Here is a 14,072-nt window from a genome sequence, read left to right as displayed (position 1 = left end):
ATACTCATTCACTCATTCCTTTAAGAGGATACTCATTCACTCATTCATTCATTCATTCATTCATTCATTCATTCATTCATTCGACAAATCTTTATGGGCAACAGCCACTCTGAAAAGGCTGCTTAGCAATAACTACTGAAGCTAAATAGAGGCCCACACTCGCACCCAGCAAGATCCTGCATGGGGTAAGAAAAGCTGGCATAAGTCCAGAAAAAGGCACATCCCGGAATGTTCATGGTTGTGCTATTAGAAACAGCCCCAACCCGGCAACAACCCAAATGTCCATCAACAAGAAAATGGGTAGGGCAGTGATTTTCAACCAGGGATGATTTTGTCCCCTGGGGGTATCTGGCTGGGTCTGGAGACATTTTTAGTTGTCACAACTTGCGGGGGGGACAGGGCACTGGCATCTAGTGGGTAAAGACCAGGGATGCTGCTAAACACCCCACAATGCACGGGACAGCCCCTCGCAACAAAGAATCATCCAACCCAAAATGTCAACAGTGCCAAGGTTGAGAAACCGTACAGGACATCCATGTGATGGAGTATTACTCAGCCGTGAAAAAGAAAAAACTACTGACACACACAACATGGATGGATCTCTGCTGGGCAACAGAAGCCAGACACGACAGAGCAAACGACGTCTGAGTCCAATGCTATGAAGTTAAAAATCAGGCAAATGGAATCCACAGTGAAAGAGGTCAGAAGAGAGGTAACTTCTGGGGAGTACCTATGTTGGGGGGAGGGAGCTTCTGGGGGCTGGAGACGTTCTTCTTGGCCTGAGTGGTGGTCACAGGAGAGGAGTTGTATAGAAAAGGCCTTGAGCTGCACACAAAGGTTTGTGAGCTCTACCACATGTGTATTTTACTGCAATAAAAAATGGAATAAAAAATGACGAAGAGAACCACTATAAGGAGGCGTTAAAATGCAGAAGCACCTGCTGGGGCACCTGCTGTCACCAACCTCCACAGGAACCTTCACAACAGCCTGCAAGGGAGGGGTGCAATCCCTGTTTCATGGACTTGCTCAAGGCCACAGCTAGTGAAGGACAGAGCCAGGATTTGAACCTGACACCATCCCATCTTCTAATGTTTGTTTAGGACTTGCTCCGCCTATGCCCATGGCAACCTTGGGAGTCAGGATGGCAGGCGTTATTACACCCACTTTATGGTATGAAAAGGAAGGTCCAGAGACAACAACACTTGCCCAAGGTGACAGCAGTGGAGCTGGGACAGAAAGCTGCTCCATTAAGTGAACAGACCTGTTGGGCCTCCTCCCACTTACATGCCTCCATCGACGGGGAGCTCCCCACACGACAAATGGCCCTGCCAGGGCTGATTGGTTCTGCTTATGAGTTGTGGCATCTCCATGGGTTGAGATCCCAGGGGGGAGGGGACAGGGAGTGAGCCCTCCCTCCCTTCCTTGTCCCTGCCCCCAGTCCCACTTCTTGGTGTACCCATCGTATGAGAACTCATTGGATTTGGCCAAAGTCTCTGATTCCCAGATGCCCAGCAAGCCGGGTGCCCAGTGCGGACAGCCGGAGCGGGGGAGGCGAAGGCGAGGGAGCAGGGGCTGCCAGCTCGGAAGGAAACCCGGGCGGATGGTCCACAGGAAGGAGGCTCCAGCCAAGGAGACTCAGCAGATGCCACCACTGAAGAGAAGGGCCAGGCAGGCCTCTGGGGGCCAGGGTCCCACTGCCTGTGGGCTCACCCAGTCTCTGGAGCCCACCCATAAAGAAGGTGTGCCTGCAGGGAGCCTTGCTTGACTCCTAGGCAGGGGGTGTAGACGCCTCCTCTGGGCCCTTGCAGTGCCTTGGATGGCCCCCCTTATTGAAGCTATTGAACCGAGTGTGGTCTGTGCTGGGCCCCTCACCCTTTCATAGGCTGTGCTCTTCAAGGGCAGAGCATATGCTCCCTCTGTGCTCAGGGCCCCACCTGCAGCCTCCTAAGGCAGTGAGACCCCCAGCCTTGGCAGCATCAAGGAGGCGAAGAAGGGATTTCTGCATGGGAGAGATTGCAGCCTGCCTTCCCATCCTGAACGCCCCTCCTCCCCTTGGTGACATCCATCACTCCTTACTCATTTACTCAACACCCCCTCACTGAGGCCTGCCTCTGTGTCTGGCCCACAGGGGCTCTGGGAACCCGGAATGAAGGAGACACGGTACCTGCCCCCTGCCCTCCAGAAACCGCGAGCAGACACTCGGTGGAGACACACATAGAGGGGCTGAGGGCTGGACAAAGGGCAGGTGATGTGCTCCCTTAACCTCCCTGGGGGACCTGTCCTCCACCACACATCTCCCTGCCTGCCCCTGAACACACACATGCACACGTTCACATGTGCACTCATATGCAGACCGGCAGCCCTCCACACGTCTGCACACGCTCGTGCACGTCATCTGCACACGCTCGTGCACGTGTGCACAGGGCAACAGCAGGCGTCTGCACTCCCACGGCCCGCCCTCCTCCTCACCCGTCAGGCCAGCAGCTCGGGGCACGACCGACCCCTCTCCTTCTAGAAGAGGGGTCTTAACCTTTCCTGTGACTCCGAAAAGAAGCTCACGAGCCCCTGCTCGGAATAACAATTTTAAATGCATAAAATCTTTTTAAAAGCTTAGGATTAGAAAGGAAGTCAGTCATGTTAAAATAGTTATCAAAATATTTTTCAGAAACAAATCTGTGATAGAGAATATATGTGCTTCGTCATCAGCACAATAAATAACGAGATCCAGTGGTGGGTGTGACACTGAGTCTGTGTCGCGGGGACGAATGTAAATGACATTCCGAGAGCTCTGCAACGACCATGATGTGACATGAAAATGTTGGTGATTTTTACGGGTGACAGTTGCAGGAGCTGCTAATAATACCACCGTGGTTTCTTTTAACCTTCATTCATGACAGAAAGAAATGCTAAATTTCAAAGTTCAGTGAAAACAAATATGCAACTTGTCCCCATCCAAGATCACAAACCCCAGGTTAAAACTCCTGTTCCAGAAACTTTTCCTCACGATCCCACAGGCTTGATGATGGTCCGTGGGCTGACCAGGTCCTGAGTCTCTGTCCAGCGCAGGCTCACTCTGTGCTGAGCAACGGGCCTCCTGGACCCCGCCCTGGGATGTCTCTGGGAACCTCGACTTCATCACGCCATATTCTCCCCAGACCACCAGATGCTCCCTCTGCCTTCCCAGCCCCATGACCCGGCAGGTGTCCAGACTGGACTCCTCAGGAGTCCCCCTCCCCCTTGTCCCACATCCACCTCGGAGACCTGCCCATTTTGCCATCTAAACCTCTCCTCTCCAGCCACTCCTCTGCACCCCACAGCCCGGGCAGGCCACACTCCCTCCTTCCAGAGTCTTGCAACAGCCTGCTCCTCCAGCCTTGCCTCCTGATACGTCCTCCACACGGCGGCCAAAGGGCTCTTCCGAAACCAGAAGCTTCCTGCTGCTCCCCACTGCCTTCCAGGTAGGTGTCCATCTCCTTGGCTCGGCATCCAAGGTCCTTGGTGTCTGCGCCCTCGGCCACCCTCTAGCCTCATCTCTGTCCACACCGCCTCCACCTCCAACCTTGCCTGCTAGGACGCGCCGCATCGAAAGCTTTGCTGCACACCTACTGTGTGCAGGGCAGAGGAAGAGACAGGCACTAGAGAGACACGACAGGAAACCCTTCAGGTTGGGACTCCGCACCACTCCCTCCTCCTCCCCCAGAGATTCCCATTCTGTCTCGGCATCCTCCCTGCAAGGCCCTTAACTCCATGCCATTCCCACACTTCCAGAGCTTCAAGAGATCTCAGAGACCACCTAGGCCAGGGCTCCTCAGCCTTGGCACTGGTGACATTTGGGGACGGACCATTCTCTCTTGTGGGGACTGTCCTGCACATTGTAGGATGTTTGGCCTTTACCCACTGGAAACCCTCCCTAAGTTGTGACAACCAAAAATGTCTCCAGACATTGCCAAATGTCCCCTGGGGGGGGCAAAATCACCCCTGGTTGAAAATCACTGATATTGCCCACCCCCCACCCCCATTTTATGGATGAGGAAACTGAGACCCAGAGAGGAGGGGTTACCTGCCTGGGGTCACTGGGCTTGGACTTGGCAGAGCCCAGACTGGACTCTGGGGACAGTCAGTCCACAATCACCTCCTCACTGGGACGCAGGGGCGGGGCTGGGCGCCTCCCCACTGCTCTGCCAGGGTAAGCCTTCTGCAGCCCTTGGCAGTCCCTTCTCTGTCCACCTCCACCCGGCCATCTCCCCGCAGCTCAGCACCCGGCCCCACAGTCGGCCAAGCCTTCTCTTCCTGCTTTCTCATCTAGATGGAACCAGCGCTCAGAGAGGCCAAGTCGTTTGCTCAGCAGCGCACAGCAGTAAGCACCAGCCTCGGGATCAGAGCCTGGGGACGGGCGAGGGCAGGGGAGCAGAGCGCAGCTCCACCCGGCAGAGGGGCACAGAGATGTGAAGGAGCCCCACTGGAAGGCTGGAGAGAGAGATTAGCAGGAAGACATTCGGGCTGATTAAAAAGACGTATTGATTTCTCTCTGAGGGAAACAGATGAGGCCATTTGTCTCCCGACAGGATCATGAGCGGTCTGAGGGAGGCAGCAGGTCAAAGTCGCTTCTGTGTCAGAAGCCGAAGCCCAGGCAGGATGGACCAGTAAAAATCCAATCATGTTTTAAATTCCCCAGGAGGAGACTGACTGTTCATCAGCCAGCCAGCCCTCTTTCTGAGTCACCTGCTCTATATCAATTACAACGAGACTGCCTGTCAGGTCTCCTACCCAAGCCCCACTCGGCCACCACCACGCTGGGTGGCCCCGGACAAGCAGTTCACCTCTCTGGACCTCATCTGTCAAATGGCCAACATCTGGAGCCAGCTGAGCTGCTGGGAAGAAGAAACGCACCCAGCACCGAGTAGGTCCTTAATGAACACCAGCGCCTCTGGACCTCATCTGTCAAATGGCCAACATCTGGAGCCAGCTGAGCTGCTGGGAAGAAGAAACACACCCAGCACCGAGTAGGTCCTTAATGAACACCAGCACCCCCCCGTTGCAGTCTTCCCCTCTGCCCTCCGGAATCTGGACCCCAAACATCCTTCTGTCCTCGACCTGCTCCTGTCCCCCCCAGCCACAGTCCAGGCTGTTACCAGCATCCCTGGTGACCACAAACTGGGCTCTGAGCCCTTGATCAGGCTGCTTCCTTAGCTGGGATGCCGTTCCCTGCCTCCATTTCTCCCCTCAAGTCTCTCCTGTCCTGGCTCCGAGGTTTCCTTCTTCACGGGGTAAGGCTCCCATGGCATCCCTGGTCAGGACAAGCTGACCACTCCACTCTCCTGTCACCTGTGGCCCCCTGAGGGCCCCTCTGCCCAGGCTTTACTCCATTTTGCCTCACAGGAGTGTGATTCGGTGTGGTTCTGCCTCCTCCATCAGGCTGGGGACTCCTTGGGGTCACTGCTGAGTGCCCGAGCCTGGTGTGCTGCCACCCCACCCAACACAGCTAAACAGCCCTGGGGGCACCTCCACTCAAGTCCAGAACAGTGTCCGACACACAGCTGGACTTTCCCCAGCCTTGTGGAGAGACACGGCACGTAGCAAACAAGCACAGGGACGCAGGAGCAGACGCAGGGAGGGACTGATGAGAGCTGAGGGGGTCTGGGGAGGAAAACGTTGGGGATCCAGGAAGACTTCCTGCAGGTGGTGCCTGGAAGCTAGACCCTGTGGGGCAGGTGGGATTTGGAACCAGCGATGGGGCGAGGGCATCACAGGCGGCCAGCCCGGCAGAGGCAACCGCAGAGGCGAGGGAAAGCGGCGACAGAGGCAGCAGCTGTGTGGGCTTCAGGACAGAGAGCGTGAAGGCAACAGCGGGCGTGGGGTTGGAGGACAGCCAGGGCGGGCGGCGGAAGAACTCGGGTCCGGGCTGAGTTCGACTGTTCTGGGAGCAGTGTGGGGCAACAAAAGTTTCCAAGTGAGGAAAGAACAAGCAAGCAAGTGAGGGGAGGGACAGGGACCACAGCCCCTCCTGGGTATAGAGCACTTGACAGGTGCCAAGCAACTTCCATGCAGATCCCCGGAGGAGGGAGCCAGTTCAGGGGAGAGGTGATTGCTGAGGTCACACAGCTTTGGGCTCCTGGCCCAGTGCTCCCTCCACTGTGGGGGGAGGGCAGGGAGGGTGACACCACTGTCACATGGGGCGGGAGGAGCAAGGTCCCAGGAGCTGCCTGTTTAGACAGGAAGAGAAGGAGGAACTCAACCCCAGACACCCCCAAGGGCCCTGCTAGGGAGAAAGGGCTCAGGACTGGAGGGAAGGAGGCTAGATTAAAGGAGGACTTCCTTTAGTCCAGGGCCCCCAGAAGGGTCTTTATTCACCAGCCCAAGGCCCTGTCTGGTGCAGCAGGACCAGAGACAGGGGGATGGACTAAATGACCAGGGCAGGGGTAGCAGGTGAAGGGAAAGGGGTCTTCTGTGGTGATGGCCCCGTTCCTCCCCCACCACATATACAGCTTTCTAGGTGCCCCCCGCTGACTTCTTGCCCTCCCACCTCCAGGGGCCAGCACATTCCAACCCTTGCCACCCCTGGGGCCTCTCAGACCATTGCCAGAGACGTGGGGCCTACCTGCCACCTGCCCTCAGGACCCTGCCAACTCCACCATCAGCTCCAGGGCACACAAAGCTACCACTAGGAACTTAACCATCTGCCCCGTGCTTGCCCTGGAATTTTCATTTGACCCCTTGACATTCCCATTGGGAGTCGCTGTAGTTCTCGGCTCACAGACAGAGGCCCAGCAAGAGCAAGGGACTCGTCCAAGGCCACTCGGCCAAGAAGCCAGGAGACCCGTGCTTGCCCTGGAATTTTCATTTGACCCCTTGACATTCCCATTGGGAGTCGCTGTAGTCCTCGGCTCACAGACAGAGGCCCAGCAAGAGCAAGGGACTCGTCCAAGGCCACTCGGCCAAGAAGCCAGGAGAAGGTTTTCATTCACTCAGCAACCAAGCCACAGACCCTGAGTCACCTCTGAGTCCCTTGCTTCCAACACCAATCCCAGAAGCGGCCACCCCTCCTTTGGGACCCTCCTCTGCAGGCCCCCAGCCAACACAATGGGCTACCACTATTTTTCACCATAATCTCGCAGGCACCCTCTCATGATGGGTCTCGAGGCTGCACATCTCTCTTAGGAACCCAAACAATCTTCCCCTACACAAGGTGGCCAAGGCTGTCCTCTGCACGGTGCTGCTCACAGCATGCTGTCAGTGAAGTAGTGACTGCTCTGGTGGCTGGGCCAGTGAATGGGGGAATGAGAGCCCATTCATCCCCCAAAGACTCACCGAACCCTCGCAGTGAACAGCACAAGACTGGGCACCACCAGGCTGGGAGAAGACCAACTGTGGGCCCTGCCCATAACGCTGAGGTCAGCAGGCCTGAGAGGCAGGAGTCTCAGCCAGGGGGACACCCAGAACCAGACGGCCACTTAGAAGCAAGAACACCCACAGACTCCACCTCTAGCAGGCAGAGAGAGGGCTGGAGGCAGGCAGGGGAGCGGGGCAAGGCAGGACGGTGGCTTGAACCAGGACCACAGCTGCAAAGGCACAGAGCAAGTGAGCCTTCCCACGAGGAGGGGAGCGGAGTGGGTACCCCGGGCAGCCCCTTCCAGACCTCACCACCCAACTCTCCCCATTTGCACGATGGGGAGACCGATGGCACCAGAAGGGGAGTGACTTGTCCAAGGTCACTAGGCAGCTGGTGTCTCCTGCCTCCCAGCCCAGACTGGCACCCTCCCGCCTCCCGAGCAGAGGTGAGGCCTGCATGGCCGACTGCCTCCCCACCATGCACGGCTGGTCCGCTCCGCACCGTACACCGTAGCAGAAGCACACTCAGCACTGGCTGTCGAGGGGCCCAGCCCAGGAGCATGCCAGGACGGGAGGGGGCTGCAAAGTCCTCAAGGGGGTCATCCCAGGCAGACCACAGAGAGGCTGCGGCTGAATGTTCATGCTGGGAACCTGGGGGATCATCGCCCAGATACCTGAAACTGTGAAGCAAACCACCTCCCTGGCCTGGGTGGAGTGCAGAGCCGGGCATTTCTCCAGGCTCCACAGGTGGCGGCAGTGGTGTCCTGGATAAAAGCCAGGGCTAAGGAGTCAGAGAAATTGGGGTTTTCAGCCCAGCTCTAGCACATCCTGGCTGTGCAACCCTGGATAAAAGTTACTCAACCTCTCTGAGCCTCACTTTCCTCATCTGTCAAACAGGGCTGTGAGGGCACCTACCTCTGGGGGTAGCTACAAGGGTTCGGGGTGATAACGCAGGCAAAGCAATTTGAACAGTAAGCGGCAACTCTTGTTATCACCCTGAGCACCTCCTCTGTGTCGGACATGCTGCTGGGTGCTCTACAGGAATCATCTCTAAGCGTCTTCAATCGCCCCATTGTAGAGTTGAGAAAACTGAGGCTCCGGGCAGGGGAACACATGTGAGTGCGACCCACCTCTGACTGGCCCTTCTCTCACGTGCAGCCAGTTATGCTCCTGACAAAGGCTCTGGAAGCCTGACTGAGGGTGGAAACAGGTTTCCAACTGATCAGTCAGGGCTGGCAGGGGTGCCCTGCTGGAGGATGCCGGGATCCATCAGCACAGCTCGCACAAATTCACCTAAATAACAGAGATGGAATCTGATTTTCCCTGGAAACAATGTTCTCTGAAAGTGTTATGTTCTGTCTGAAGACCTGTCGCCCAATGTCTTATTGAATCTACCACAAGCAGAGTGTTTACTCAGCTGCGTGCGAGGGCCCTGCTCGCTGCTCGGGCACAGGTAATCAGAGGGATAACCAACGTGTGGCAGCTTTTCTAGTCCACAAAGCTCCATGGTCACATTTGCCTTATGTACTACTTTGGTCTTCAGTGCAACCCTGTGATGCAGGTATTACTAACCTGTTTGAAAGGTGGGGACATTGGGTCTCAGGCCACGAAACTGACCCATGGTCACACAGCAAGTGAGAGGCAGAACCAGCCCCTGGGTCTGTCTGACTCAGGTCCACACTCTACATCCCCATGAGTCAAATGGTGCAATCTATCCCCTGACATTTCAAACCAAGAGGGATTCTGGCTGAAACCCCAGCTGACAGCACACGTCCAAGGCCCAGGCCAGGCAGGGAGCGGTGCTGACATTTGAGTGAGGGGACCCTTCCCGCCCCAGCTCATGGGCCCAGGGAGGGTCCTGCAGCCTGCTGGCTCTTCAGTGAGTCAGGTGGTGACTCAGGGCCGAGCTCTGGGCCGGTTGAGGAGCTGAGTCAGCGAGCCCCAAGCTTCAAAGGGTTGCTGGCTCTGGGCCAGGGACACAAGCTCAAGGCAGGCTGTTGGGCAGACCCTCCCACACTGCCTGCCCCCTCCTGGGCTGGGGGTCACGACAGCCACTCCCACTAGCCTGACCCCAATGCCTGTGTGTCCACCAAGCTTTTGGGTTCTCAGTGGGTAGCAGAACCACCCACGGCAGGATCTGGACATGTGAAGGGTCATTTGTGGTGGTCACAGTGGTTGAGGGGCATGATTCATATTCAGCCCCCAGGGGTTGACATCCTGTAATGTACAAGATAGCCTGGGCTACAAAACACTGTCACACCCAAAATGCCAATAGTGCCCAGGGAAGCACTAGGTTAAGCACTAGGTTAACCCTGAGAATGTGGGGGAGGGAGGCTTCTGACTAGGGAAGAATCCTAGAGCCCTCAGCTCCTAATCAAAGACACCCCCCCACACACATGCAAACACACCATCTCTAAGCCCCTAAACCCCACCCTGAGCTCCCATGACCAAGTCCCTGCTCCAGGGGCCCCCTATGGATACCAAAGTCTCCTGGGCCTGTGTTTGTAGAAACCGCCCACGGCCTCTCTCGTGCCTGACTCAACTCGGCTATGAAGTCTTAGCCCAGCAGCACTGTAGTCAGAGGACCCAGAATCACAGGACCTCCAACTCCCAGACACACAACGTCGCAGCCACCAAATCTTAGACTCTCACACTCCGTGTCTCTTTGAAACACAAAATTTTTGCACTCTTTGAATCACAGAAGCGTAGAATTTCAGTGTCGCTGAGCCTTAAAGCAACAGGACCTCCAACTCCCAGACACACAACGTCGCAGCCACCAAATCTTAGACTCTCACACTCTGTGTCTCTTTGAAACACAAAATTTTTGCACTCTTTGAATCACAGAAGCGTAGAATTTCAGTGTCGCTGAGCCTTAAAGCATAACTTTGAACCCTTAGACTCAGTCACGGAAGTTTCAAGTCAGAGTGTCCCAGAACCTGACACTTTTGAAGTTGCTCTGCTTTAGAATCACCAAATCTCTGGTCTGAAAGCAGCCCAGAAATTACCTCGCCAGTTTGGGCTGAGACCTGAATTATCTCCTTCCCTCAGCCCCTGTCTTTGCAGCCTATGGCCAGGGGGATCCTGGTGGAGCCCCTCACTCTGGGCTGCTCCCAGGGTTTGGAAGCCCCACTGAAGGAGACAGCTGAATTCCGCCCCACCCCCTTGGACCCAGGGCTCTCCCCAAGACAGATGAGGGTCAAGCCCAGCTCTGCCCAGGATCAGGACCCCTTCTGTCCCCTCCCGGGCCAGCCCCTCTGTTGTCTCCAATCCCAGGCCATGATCCACATGCCCTGAGGGTAGAGGCGAGAGGGGTAGTAAAGACAAAGGGGACAGGGACCCCAGGGACTCTGCCGAACAGGCCAGAAAGGTGGAGAACTGGGAGGGTCCCTGAGGACTGGCTCAGTGGCCAGGGCCCAGTGCCTGACGTCAAGGGCGTGGGCACCATCTTCTGTAGCAAGTGTGGCTGGCACCTGAGCTCCCAGGGTAGGAAAGGGGCATCTTATCCAGCCCCTCCTTTTCAGGTGGAGGAGCTGAGGCTCAGAGAGAGGGGACTGCCCAAAGTCACACATGACAGACAGGACTCAGACCAACTCCCCATCAAGGGGCCTTTCAGTGACACTTGAGCCAGCTTTGTGCTGCTTCAGCCCAGCCAGACCTGCTAGAGCCCATTAGAGACCGAGCTGGGCCACACTTCCCAGCCAAGGTCATCTGAGCCACGCCCCTGCCTCCAGCCCAGAGTAATACTGACTATCCTAACCACTTGAGGCTCAGAGAGGTGAAGTGACTTACTCAAGGTCATGCAGCACTCAAGTAGCAGAGCCAGAATCAACTCTTGTCATCCCGCCCAGGAAAGGCCCTGTGACATTGTCTCATTGTCTCCCTTGTCCTTCAGTCAGCCTTTCTCTTCCTCAAAAGCCCATAGCTCCTGTGGTCACCCCCTTCTCTGGCCTGGCCACCCCTGCTCACACACTGCAGGCCTCTAGGATTTCCCCAGCACTTTGTGTTAAAACTACCCACATGGGTGATGCCTGCGTCCCCACTCCAAGACCTCTCTGGGAGGGCTCTGCTTCTTTGTCCTCTGTGTCCCCAGGGCAAACGTCAGTGAGAGCTGGATGCACTAAATTACTGAGCAGACCAGCTCACCACGCTTGAGACCCCATGAGCCATCCCACAGCAGCTCTAAGGCTTTTGCCATCCCCCCACTCTCCCAACTGTGCTCTCTGCCCACTCCAGCAGAGATCCTCTGGTTTCCAAGAGTTGGTGAATCCGCTATCACCTGAGCCCCATAGAGAGAGGGAGGCTGGCAGATCTGGGCTCTGGCACGGCTGCATCCCCCTGGCCAGCCCAACTACCCCAGCCCACATCACAGGCATCCCTGGCATCCAGGGCAGGACTCGGCTCAGACCTAAAGCCCGAATCCCCAGCATCCCCCATGCTGCCCTTGACCACCAGTACCTCGAGCCCTGAGTGGGCTCTGTTCAGTGGGCCCTGCAACCTCAAGGCCACCACAGTCTAGGTCCCAAAGCCTCCACCTTACTGGCCCCTGGCCACTGGCTCACCCCTGCCATCCAGTCCCACACCACAGCTAACTCACAGTCCTAAATCCCAGATGTCCCCACACCCCTGCTTTGGACTCCTTGCCAGCTCCCCGGAGCCCTCCTGCAGCCCACAGGCCCTGCAAGGTCTCCTGCTCCTCCCAGCTCATCTCTCTCCACTCGGCCGCTCGCTCCTTCTGCCCCAGCCGCACCACACGCCTCCGTTCCTCTCTCCTCCTGCCACACCCTCTGCCTGACACCCTCCTGCCCACCGCCCTCTACCTGACTAGTGCCACGCCTCGCTGAAGAGCCAGCTCAGACATCTCCGGCATGCACCCAGCAAGCACTGAGCACCCGCCACATGCCGGGCACGGTGCTGGTCACCTGACAGTGCCCCGGAATGTGACAATAAATGGCAAGGCTTCCCTAAGGAGGAGACGCATAAGCCGTGAGGCAGCAAAGGATGTGGTCAGGTGAGGAGAGAAGGGACACGCGTTGCAGACAGAGGGAAGAGCACTGAGGGGCCCTGAGGCCTGGAAGAGCCCTGGGGAAGCAGAGTGCTGGGACCACAGCTAACTCACAGTCCTAAATCCCAGATGTCCCCACACCCCTGCTTTGGACTCCTTGCAAGCTCCCCGGAGCCCTCCTGCAGCCCACAGGCCCTGCAAGGTCTCCTGCTCCTCCCAGCTCATCTCTCTCCACTTGGCCGCTCGCTCCTTCTGCCCCAGCCGCACCACACGCCTCCGTTCCTCTCTCCTCCTGCCGCACCCTCTGCCTGACACCCTCCTGCCCACCGCCCTCTACCTGACTAGTGCCACGCCTCGCTGAAGAGCCAGCTCAGACATCTCCGGCATGCACCCAGCAAGCACTGAGCACCCGCCACGTGCCGGGCACGGTGCTGGTCACCTGACAGTGCCCTGGAATGTGACAATAAATGGCAAGGCTTCCCTAAGGAGGAGACGCATAAGCCGTGACACAGCAAAGGATGTGGTCAGGTGAGGAGAGAAGGGACACGTGTTGCAGACAGAGGGAAGAGCACTGAGGGGCCCTGAGGCCTGGAAGAGCCCTGGGGAAGCAGAGTGCTGGGAAGCAAGGCGGGCGAGGGGCACGCAGGGCCTGGCGGGCGGGGTTAGGACTCTGCCCTGTACCTCTAGGGCCATGGGAGACCGTGAAGGGTCTCAAGCAGGGGTGACATAAGCACAAGGCAGCAAGTGGAGGCAAGAAGACGTGAGGAGGCTCTTGCCGCTGCCCCGTGGCCCTGGACAGAGGCACAACGTGGAGAGCGAGGGGCGGGCGGGGCCTCCCCTGCCTGTTGGCCCCGTTGGGATCAGCTGCCCCGGGCTATGCCCACAGGTCCTCCATCGTGGCTCCTGTCACTTGTGTGCTCACCATCCATGAATGGCTCAGTTCTGGGAGCTGGGCCAGCATCTGACTTATCTGCACCCCTGGCCCCACCCAAGAACTCTGAGCCAGCCAGCCACTGGACACGATGACCCCACAGTCATCGGCAACTTCCAGAACCTTCATGTCAGCAGGACACCAGGTCCTCACCAGGCCTGATGTCTCCCAGACTCACCACCTCAGCTCCGTCGCCACCACCAAGGCCCAGTGGCCTCAGCCAGGCCACAGGGCTCCTGACAGAGGAAGGTGTGGGCAGAGGGCTCACTGGGCTGGAATGGAATGGCCCGGGCCACACGGAGGATATGGACTACACACCATCTTGATGCACCAGTTCCGGGGGCTGGTGGTCTGTCGCAGACAGAAGAAGGCAACTGGTGCCAGGTCTGGGTGTGGCACGTCCGGATCGGCTGGATCGGCTCCATCCAGGGGCTCATCCAGGCCTGGAGGGGAGGGAGGGGGGCTCTGGGGCCCCGGCTGCTCCTCGACCTGCGGCTCAGAGGCTGGAGCGGCTGCAGACAAGGAGGGCGGCGAGGTGCTCTCAGCCATGGCAGCGCTGAGCTGGGAGCCCTAGGGAGACACAGAGGGTGGCACATGGGGGCAGGCCCAGCACTCACATCCAAACCTGCCCTCCCCCCCATGGGGACACGGCTCAACCCGCCTCAGGCCCCGCAGGCCTCGCCTTCACTCTCAGCAAAGTGCCAAGGGCCCAGCTGCACCCCAGTTAGAACCCACCCAGCCAGGCGGTCATGGGCCAGGTGTGGTGCACCTTGCTGGGACTCAGTTCTGGCAAATGCAAAGTGGGGAGAA

General features: G+C 57.7%; 1 protein-coding gene across 1 annotated transcript in view; it reads right to left on the bottom strand.

Annotated features, from left to right (window-relative positions):
- Positions 1–13,811, bottom strand: part of CACNA1I (calcium channel, voltage-dependent, T type, alpha 1I subunit) — a 108,893-nt gene extending 95,082 nt beyond the window's left edge. Inside the window, exon 1 of the mRNA XM_008586693.1 lies at positions 13,570–13,811. Coding sequence (XP_008584915.1) covers positions 13,570–13,811 — 242 coding nt within the window. The remainder of the gene's footprint in view (positions 1–13,569) is intronic.
- Positions 13,812–14,072: the final 261 nt, after the last annotated feature.

This window comes from Galeopterus variegatus, unplaced genomic scaffold (assembly GCF_000696425.1).
Source record: "Galeopterus variegatus unplaced genomic scaffold, G_variegatus-3.0.2 Scaffold4082, whole genome shotgun sequence".
In the NCBI taxonomy this organism is placed as follows: Eukaryota; Metazoa; Chordata; class Mammalia; order Dermoptera; family Cynocephalidae; genus Galeopterus; species Galeopterus variegatus.
This window is presented reverse-complemented; position numbering and strand designations above follow the sequence as displayed.